Raw genomic sequence first — 10,508 nt, forward strand, 5'->3', positions numbered from 1 at the left:
ATCCAACCAGTCCATCCTAAAGGAAATCAGTCCTGAATATTCATTTGAAGGACTGATGCTGAAGCTGAAACTCCAATACTTTGGCCAGCTGATGCAAACAACTGACTCATTTGAAAAGACCCTGATGCTGGGAAAGATTGAAGGCAGGAGGAGGAGGGGACAACAGAGGATGAGATGGTTGGATGGTGTTACTGACCCAGTGGACATGAGTTTGAGTAAATTCCAGGAGTTGGTGACGGACAGGCCTGGTGTGCTGCAGTCCATGGGGTTGCAAACAGTCAGACACGACTGAGCGACTGAAGTGAACTGAACTGAAAGTGACTGTCAGACCTCTGAGGACTGGCCCTTAATGATCCACAACTGAATTTATTCAGAACACTTAGAGGTTTTAATTTTAAAGTGAAATGTCTTATCATAGTTAGCATTTTCTGGTTCATCTGTTTATATTGCACCATACTAGTCTTCAAAGGAGTCAGTATCTTTTGCGGTCAGATTTGACGAACTGTTAAGGAAATCCAGATAAAGTTTGATTCCTAGAAGAGCCAACTCATTGGAAAAGACCCTGATGCTGGGAAGGATTGAGTATAGGAAGAGAAGGGGGCAACAGAGATGGTTGGATGGCATCACTGACTCAATGGACATGAGTTTGAGCAAATTCCAGGAGATGGTGAAGGACAGGAAAGCCCAGTGTGCTGCAGTCCACGGGATTGCAGAGTCAGACACAGCTTAGTGACTGAACAACAACAATCCATATTGAAGCTAAAAGAAATATTTTTCCATTTGCAAGTTTTATTCTATTTCATTTATATTTGGTATATACTTAAAAGATAAATAATTTGACCAAAACGGTATAGAATTCCATGGTTAGGACAAACAAATATGCTTCAATACTTTAAAAAAGTTGTTTTTAAGAAAAATCTTTGTGTTTTGTTTTTGGTTTTGTTCTTAAATCAGGTGTTCTGGGGCTTAGATAAGAAACTAGCTCAACGTAAGCATTTCCCTTCTGTCAATTGGCTGATCAGCTACAGCAAGTACATGCGTGCCTTGGATGAGTACTACGACAAGCACTTCACAGAGTTCGTCCCTCTGAGGACCAAAGCTAAGGAGATTCTGCAGGAAGAAGAAGACCTGGCAGAAATCGTACAGCTGGTGGGAAAGGTAAGTTGTAAGATCTCATGGAGAACAGATCTGTGAGTTACGCTGGAGCCTTTTTGGGGCTACGCTGGGTCTTCATTCCGGTGCAAGGGCTTCCCGTTGCAGTGGCTTCTCTTGTTGCAGAGCACAGGCTCTAGGCGTGCAGGCTTCAGTAGTTATGGCACACAGGCTTAGTTGCTTTGCAGCATGTCGAACCTTCCTGGACCAAGGATCGAACCTGTGTCCCCTGCATTGGCAGGCAGACTCCTGTCCACTCTACCACCAGGGAAGTTCACACTGGAGCTTTTTAAGGACAAACAGAACCTTGGATAGGCAGATTCTTGCCTGGGAAAATGAGTGTTTATTAAATATTTTTTAAACTAATAAAATTGTAGATTATTCCTTTATCCAGCAAATATTTCAGTAGCCTGCTTCTATTGTGGAAAATAGAAAGATGATTATTGTTTATAGATTATCTGTTACTGAATAACAAACCACTTTGACATTTAGTGGCTTAAATAGTGCTTTATTGCTCATGGTTTTGGGGATGGTGGTCTTACTTGGGCAGTCTTTCTTGGGTCCCCTCATATAGTTTTTGTTGTCATATGGTGGCTGAGACTCTAGTCATCTGAAAGTTTCTTCCCTCACACGTCTGGTGCCTGAGTTAGGATAACTAGAACAGCTAAGGATTGGGTAGGCATTTCTCTTTTCTGTGTTTAAAAAAAAAAACACATCTTAGCAGCACTTACAAGTGCTAAAAGGTAGAAGCAACAGAGATGTCCTGGTTTCCAACACACGTGCATGCATTCACATATTGCCTATACAATGAAATATTATTCGAAGGAAAATTCTAACACATGCTACAACGTGATGAACCTTGAGGGGCCATTATGTTAATAAATGAGTCACAAAACAACAATTACTTAGATATAACATATATCTAAAGTAGTCAAATTCATAGAAACAGAAAATAGAGTGGTAGTTACCAGGGGTCCAGAGGACGAAGGAAAAGGAGTTGTTGTTTAATGGGTATAGTTTCAGATTTGTAAGGTGGAGAGTTTTGGAAGTCATTTCACGGCAATGTGAACATGCTTAACCTACTGAACTACACTTACATTTATATTATATCAATAGTTTTTGCAACGAAAACAAAGGAAATCAATCAGGAAGCAATTATGAGGTGAATTTATTAATGATAGGTGATCATGTGTTGATTACTTGGTTTCTGCTTACTAATTAATTGCAACAGTTGGTCCCACATTGTGGCAGTTAGTTTCTAAAAATATATTTTTTCCTTTTCTAGGCTTCTCTAGCAGAAACAGATAAAATCACTCTGGAGGTAGCAAAACTTATCAAAGATGATTTCCTTCAACAAAATGGATATACTCCTTATGACAGGTAACCTGGCCTGATTTTCTTTGGATATTCTATCAAGTTTTGAAGAAGGAACTGCCTACATGTATGTTAAACCGCCCACCTGCCTTTTTTCTCATACACACACACTGAGACTCAGTGTATAGGTTTATTTTATATTTTTATAGCATACATCTAATGATCCAGTATATTCCCTTATATTGATTTGGCTCATTCTCCAAATTATAGCTTTTTTCACTCATTATCGAACCAGCCTAATTTAGATTAAATTATGGTTTAGTGTACGGAGCCCAAGGAATCACTGCCTCTTTCAGAAGCTTTTCTCGCTACCTGTTGTGATAGCCCATGCCTCTTCTACTCTTTGCCAAAATAATACACTTTTGTGCCCTGTTTCCCAAGAGTCCTGTTTTTTTTCTTTCTACTATTGGACATCTCACCAGTCCCTATTACTTCTACCCAATGCTCTCTGTTTTTCATTATTTATCTCTGCTACTACAAGGGCTTTCCTAGTGGCTCAGCTGGTAAATAATCCGCCTGGAATGTGAGAGACCTGGGTTCGGTCCCTGGGTTGGGAAGATCCCCTGGAAAAGGGAAAGACTACCCACTCCGATACTCTGGCTTCGAGAATTCCATGGACAGTACAGCCCATGGTGCCACAAAGAGTTGGACATGACTGAGCAACTTTCACTTTGACTACCATGGCCAAAAAGTTCCCATTTCTTTTAAACTTGGATAATTTGAACCTTTCATCATAGATTATAACTTTTCCTCCCTCAAATCATATTTGGTCCCATATAAGACTGTAGGAACAAATAGATTAACAGAATATAGGACAAGCAGAAAATATGACAATATAATCAGTAAGGCAGAAACTCTAGGAACCAGGCACACAAAGAGAAGTCCATAAGGGAAAATTCTATGAAAAGAGAGTGTACATGAAATTGTGTATGCAAATAAGTTTAAATGTGTTAGAAATTTTATTAGAATGCATGTGATCCAAGTTGACTATTGTGTGTCTTTATTATTAAAAGGTATGTGTAAATGCAAGTGAACACTTTAGTGGAGAAGGGGGCTGCTTATTAGCTCTAGGAAATTACAGTTCCCTGCTTTCCTATTATTTATTCAACCTTAACTAACTATCACAAGGGACTCTTTACAACTTTGTTATTTTCCATTTGGGTTACTGCTTTAACTGCACTGTACACAAACACGCTCTCAGAGAGTCATTAGATTGTAGCAGTACTGTTTTATTGTGATGTTAATGAAAATTAACATCACTCTTAAATAAAAGAAAGCATATGCCTCCATGTCTCTATCCACCCCACATTCCTGAGACATCTCCAAAAACTCCGGTTAAGTGTTACTAATCTTTTCCACTATTTTTTTTTTCATTCCTTAAGTATCATGCCATAAATATAAGTAGTGTGCATATCTAAATAAAGAAACTAATGCTCTGGTATTACACAGATGAAATAAAAAGTATGAACTTGCTTTCGATTTTCTGTTTTATTATTTTGACTTTCATTTATCCTAGGTTCTGCCCATTCTACAAGACAGTGGGGATGCTGTCCAACATGATTGCATTTTATGATATGGCCCGCAGAGCTGTTGAAACCACTGCCCAGAGTGACAATAAAATCACATGGTCCATTATCCGTGAGCACATGGGGGAGATCCTCTATAAGCTTTCCTCCATGAAATTCAAGGTATATTGTTTGTACCATAAACTTCTTTTAGTAGGAAGTGTTTCTTTTTGATTTTTTGAAATATTTGGTTCTCAAACTTGGTGTGTGAAACTTGCATTTATCATTTTCACACATACTCGGGTTATGTAAAAGCAAAGCAGACCTCAAAGCTGTGTTCAAATAGGAATTCTAGTGATAAAGATTATAGTATGTCATGTCTAAAATAAATGCTGACGTGTTTTCCCTTTTGTCTTAACCACCAGGCAGTTTAGAACTAAAATCATTGCTAAGCAGCAGTTACCTTACCTCAAGTACCTGTTGTTATCTGTCTAACCTCCATGCTCCTTCTTGAAATGATTTCTGCTGCCTGGTTATTTTTATTATCCTACTATACACATCATTTTTACTTTTAAGTGGCTCATTGTTTGGGAAGTCCACATAGATAAGTGAAATTATTGATGGAAACTCAAATGTGTAAGACTGTTTTTAAAATACTTGATCAGTCGAGTTGTATTTATTTCTAAATCATGATATCCAAGTATAGTTACTAATCTCCTATTGAGATATTGAGACGGATTCTTTGAATGTGTATGTTAAGATTGAAAGTAAATTTGTACAAAGAGATACTCACTGTATCAAGGATTTTAAAATATCCACGTGGTTTGAGTCCTGTCTTTCCACTTCAAAACTGATAACCCAAGGAAATAATCAGATTTTGATATGGATACATGTAGAAGATTGCATATCAGACTTCTTAAATGTCATCCAAAAGTGGCGGAGCCAGCAGTACATTGCGCCATGTACCTTACAACAAAAATATTATGAAGGCATTGACATCATACATCTTTTTTCAAGGAACATCCAAAGACACAGTGACATGGTTATGGTATAATGAGTGAGGAAAAAAGTCAGGTTGCAAAGAAATTCCACATGTAATTTGATCCAAATTTTATTTTTTAAAAATTACACATTCATAGGAAAATGATAAAAAGATACTCAATAATGTAATAATGATGACTTCTGGTAGTCTATTATTGCCACCAGGGAGTGGTATAACTAAAGGTGCTATCATTTTTATGTTTACAGGTACATTGTATCTAAATAACATGTTATTTTTTAGTATCATTCGGTATTTTTCTGTAGCACTATTTTGTGGCTGAAGAATATTTTCCTTTTCTTATGCATTTGGAGGTTTTTGATATGGACAACTTTGTTAATGCAGTTGGGTTTGTGTATCTTCCTCATATATGTTCTCAAAAGTAGAATAATTGGGTCAGAGGGCTTAAACACTTTAAAGTCTCTTTTGTACATTTTACTCAATTTAGTTGCTTTCTATACAGATTTTAAATAGGGTGCATTTTGAGGTTATTTCATGTCCCAGCATGATAATGCCAGGCCCTGAATAGTAAATTTGTTTTGATTAAATTAATTCCAACTATGTATATACAAAGAGGAATGTATCTAATACACGTTGCTGCATAGTTTCAGTTTCCTAGTATTTTGCATATTGTCAAGGGTAAATCCTTTGGCTGTTGAACACAGTTAGCAGGCAGGACACAAAACTGAAATTTTGTCTTCTGTTTATGGTTAGACTATTCCTTTATACATTTTACCCTTAAAGGAAAAATAATAATCCTGCCTCTTGCCTTGTGTTTTACTAGTGCATCTCACTTAACCTCCTGCTCAAATACAGTAAATACAAATAACTCACTATGTGTTAACAAAAATTATTTTCCAAAGGTAAATTGAATTCTATAATGTCTTTTTTCAGGATCCAGTGAAAGATGGTGAGGCGAAGATCAAGGCCGACTATGCACAACTTCTTGAAGATATGCAGAATGCATTCCGTAGCCTTGAAGATTAGAACTGTGATCTCTCTCCTCCTTTTCCTCAGCAAGCTCTCATACGTGTATATTTTCCTAAATTTCTCATCTTGGACCCTTTGCTTCTTTACTGTGCAGGTTTGAGACTAGTGCCTCTGTGTGTAATCATTTGTTTCCCCATTTATTTGATAGGTCTTATATAAAACAAACATTCCTTTGTTCCAGTGTTTGAAGGGCCCCCCCTGAACATTTCTCCGAAGTGGTGAATGTAGTAAATTTGATACACGATGGCTACACTACTGGAAACGTGTATGTGACGTCTCTCCTTGTCCTAGGTTTACCCTTTCCTCATCACTATTAAATTGTAAACAGGACTGCTGCATGTTACTCTCTTTGCAGTGGATTTGGAATGGAAGGCCAGACTTCTATACATTTTGACAGGTACTTTGTGAAATGACTTTACTTGCAGCTTAGCATTTTGCTAAGTAACTGCTTTACAGGAAATAATTGCTTTTTTTAAAACATGAATGATTAATGTTTTGATTATGTGTTGCTTCCCCCAGTATAAATCAAGAACATTTATGGGAAACTGTTGAAAACTATACTGTTTTTAAAGCAGACATCTGTGGGACTCAGCACAATAGATGAAATCAGTGCCCTCTAAAAAGGTAAAAAGGAGCCAGATGGTCAAACTTAGGTTAACATCACCTTGTTAAAGTCTATTTTATTTCACTGGGAAAAATTCAATATCAAGTACTATTCTACTACATTACTAGACAATTCTTTTTAAAATTACATTTAAAACAATCACGAGCACTTGATTCACATCACACCTTTTTTTTCCTCAAACATCTTAGAAGGCTAAGCTTCTGAGAATCATGTGGCAGTGTGATGGGGAGAAAAATGCCACAGATAATATGTTTTGTAGTGGTTAAAGGCTGTTTGCACCTCTAAGGACCAGTTGGGCTTTGGTGATTCTTGGGGCCAGAGTGGCATTATGTTTTTACAAGATAATAACATGTGTCACATGTTTGCATGTTTGCTTTTGAACAACCAGGTTCCTGATTGTAGAAAACACTGTTCTTTCATGTGATTTATGATTCACTGGCTCGAAAGATTTCCCAGAATAGCTGTAGCTGTAGCAGCATAACAGTTCCAATTCTCTTTCATAGGAATGAAGTTAATTCTAAAATCAGCAGGTGCAAGATAATAGAATTTGGGTTATGTGAAAAAAAAAAAAAAAGATTATTTCTTCCTATCTTTTAAGTATATGTTTTAAAATAATAGTTTCTGCATTTGTATGATAAGGCACACTGCAGAACAGCTCTAAAAACATCAGTTTCCCATGAAGTCTTTCTGACCAATCACGCTGGCGCCATTGCTTCCTCTTTGGGAAGAGGAAAGGGAATGTGAACAAGTCCAACAGTCTCAAACGGAAATGTAATAGCATTTATTTATGTTACGCCTCAATATGTTGTTATTTAAATTTTTAAGTAATGTATTTCTTTTGGTCTATTAAGGAAAGATGCAGTCAATAGAGAATTCAGCTTTGTTTGTTTAAATCCTTACAGATTGCATTTTCTTACAATGTCCTGCTATTCAGGATAAGTATCCTTCTTTAACTTTTCGGAGTATTGGAAGATAAAAATTATGCAATGATTTGTTGAGATGTGGACATAATGGTGCTGCTTAATCGGTTTGCTTCCAGTGTGGCCTCCTACCTAGAGGCCCTACCTAAGACCAGTGGAAATTAAAAGAATTATAAAAATCTTTCAGTTCCTACCTTAAATCTACCAGCAAACTAGGATTGTGATAGTAATGAATGATATGGCAAAGAAAGTTTGACCAAGTTTGTCTTTTGTTGTTCTGAATTTGCTGTATACATTCTTACTCCTTTTTAAGAACGTTGGGGTGTGCCTGTGAAGCTACTAGAGAAACTTCGCTCAGAGCCTCATTGTAAGTGTCCCTCCACCTGTATGTTGTAGAATTTCACATTGGTCACTGATCAGTTTCTTTAGTAAGAATGTGTCAAAATTACAGTAATCTTTTAAAAAAATGATTCAGTTCTATATTTATTGTGCTGTGTCTGGTCCTAAGTGGAGCCAGTTAACAAGTTTCATATGTATTTTTCCAGTGTTAAATCTCACACATTGTACCCTTTGGAACTTTCCATCCTGAAGAGTGAATCGAAGAGGTCATGTGTATTGCCTACTTATCCTTAAGGTTTCACTATCTTTATGTTAAAAGTTGTGTATAATTGTTAAAATCTATGAAAGAATAAAAAGTGGATTTAAATTAATATTTTTTTCTTTTTTTGTGGCTGTGGCCAGATCTGCTTTAAAAAAGAAGTGTCACATTGTATTTTGGCTTGTTTTCAGTGTGAACTTTTAAAGTTTTTTATTTCTCTCTTCTTAAGATCATGAAGTTGAATTGGGGCCCTCACTACAGACTGCATAAAGTCCTATAATCATATACCACTGTGATTGGAAAATGTAGTACATGGAATCACATAGCATTCAAAATATTACTTTAAGTTGAAAAAATGAATGGTTTCTAAAAATAGACTTATAAATGAAAGGAAATCAGTGTACTCATCTCTACTTTTGGGAAATGAACTAAAGCTTTGTAATTCATAATTTTGAAAGGCCAGTTAGTTAAGATCCAATGTAGCATGTTCACAGGGCATTTTACTTCCTTAAGTATTTTTATTTCAGTTGATGCTTTTGCACTGTGATGTTGGAGAAGACTCTTGAGAGTCCCTTGGATAGTACAGAGATCAAACCAGTCAGTCCTAAAGGAAATCAATCCTGAATATTTATTGGAAGGACTGATGCTGAAACAGAAGATCCAGTACTTTGGCCAGCTGATTTAAAGAACCGATTCATTGGAAAAGACCCTGATTCTGGGGAAGATTGAAGTCGGGAGAAGGGGACGACAGAGAATGAGATGGTTGAATGGCATCACCAACTCAATGGACTTGAGTTTGAGCAAGCTCCGGGAATTGGTAATGGACAGGGAAGGAAGCCTGACATGGGCTTACAAAGAGTTGGACATGACTGAGTGACTGAACTGAAGGCTATTTTTAACAATTTCTAAAGTAATAAGCAGTGTGAAATTAACAACTCTACATTACTATCGAGTGTCAAGTTTATACAGAGAAATCCTTAAAAATTAACTGGAAAGTTTATCGATTATAGATTGTTTGGGCGATTTTTAGTCTTCTTTGGTACTAATGCAGTATTTTCAGATTATTCATTTTACTGTATTGCCACAGTATAAGAGTATGAAGAAGGGAACTGATAAAATGCCACTGAAGTTGTTCTAAGGGCTCCCTTTTTGTTTGAGTTACCTTGAAGTTGACACTGAAATGTGTCTTTGATTGCAGGCAGTCTATTTGGGATGTGCTCCCAGGAAAGTACCAATAGGGGAATAGAGAATGAAGACAGAATTGAAGAAGACCAATAAGTATTATCAAACAAATTTTGGAGCACAGTCCTGCTGGGGAGTTGTGGGAACAGCTGAAAAATATGCACCTCATTAGCATCATTCCTTCCGAAGAACACCCAGGACTGATCTCCCTTAGAATGGACTGGTTGGATCTCCTTGCAGTCCAAGGGACTCTCAAGAGTCTTCTCCAACACCACAGTTCAAAAGCATCGGTTCTTCGGCGCTCAACTTTCTTCACAGTCCAACTTTCACATCCATATATGACCACTGGAAAAACCATAGTCTTGACTAGACGGACCTTTGTTGGCAAAGTAATGTCTCTGCTTTTGAATATGCTATCTAGATTGGTCATAACTTTCCTTCCAAGGAGTAAGCGTCTTTTAATTTCATGGCTGCAATCACCATCTGCAGTGATTTACTCCAATATTTTGGCCACCTCATGCAAAGAGTTGACGCATTGGAAAAGATTCTGATGCTGGGAGGGATTGGAGGCAAGAGGAGAAGGGGACGACAGAGGATAAGATGGCTGGATGGCATCACTGACTCCATGGACATGAGTTTGGGTGAACTCTGGGAGTTAGTGATGGACAGGGAGGCCTGCTGCTGCTGCTAAGTCACTTCAGTCGTGTCTGACTCTGTGCGACCCCTGACACGGCAGCCCACCAGGCTCCCCCGTCCCTGGGATTCTCCAGGCAAGAACACTGGAATGGGTTGCCATTTCCTTCTCCAATGCATGAAAGTGAAAAGTGAAAGTGAAGTCGCTCAGTTGTGTCCGACTCTTAGAGACCCCATGGACTGCAACCTACCAGGCTCCTCCGTCCATGGGACTTAGTGGGGTGCCAATGCCTTCTCCGACAGGGAGGCCTGGTTTGCTGCAATTCATGGGGTCACAGTCAGACATGACTGAGCAACTGAACTGATCCCACCTGGGATGCAAGGAAGCTAGAGTACTTTTCAGCATCACTATTGGGCAGTCAGCAATTTATTGGAAAAGACCCTGATGCTGGGAAAGACTTAGGGCAGGAGGAGAAGGGGACAATAGAGG

The 10,508-nt window shown here is 37.9% G+C and overlaps 1 protein-coding gene across 1 annotated transcript in view; it reads left to right on the forward strand.

The window, feature by feature from the left end:
• ATP6V1A (ATPase H+ transporting V1 subunit A) overlaps positions 1-8,315 on the forward strand; it is a 60,799-nt gene extending 52,484 nt beyond the window's left edge. Inside the window, exons 12-15 of the mRNA XM_070788243.1 lie at positions 955-1,158; positions 2,438-2,532; positions 4,043-4,214; positions 5,965-8,315. Of these exons, the coding sequence (XP_070644344.1) occupies positions 955-1,158; positions 2,438-2,532; positions 4,043-4,214; positions 5,965-6,057 (564 nt within the window). The 3' untranslated portion in view covers positions 6,058-8,315. The remainder of the gene's footprint in view (positions 1-954; positions 1,159-2,437; positions 2,533-4,042; positions 4,215-5,964) is intronic.
• Positions 8,316-10,508: the final 2,193 nt, after the last annotated feature.

This window comes from Bos indicus, chromosome 1, assembly GCF_029378745.1.
Source record: "Bos indicus isolate NIAB-ARS_2022 breed Sahiwal x Tharparkar chromosome 1, NIAB-ARS_B.indTharparkar_mat_pri_1.0, whole genome shotgun sequence".
In the NCBI taxonomy this organism is placed as follows: domain Eukaryota; kingdom Metazoa; phylum Chordata; class Mammalia; order Artiodactyla; family Bovidae; genus Bos; species Bos indicus.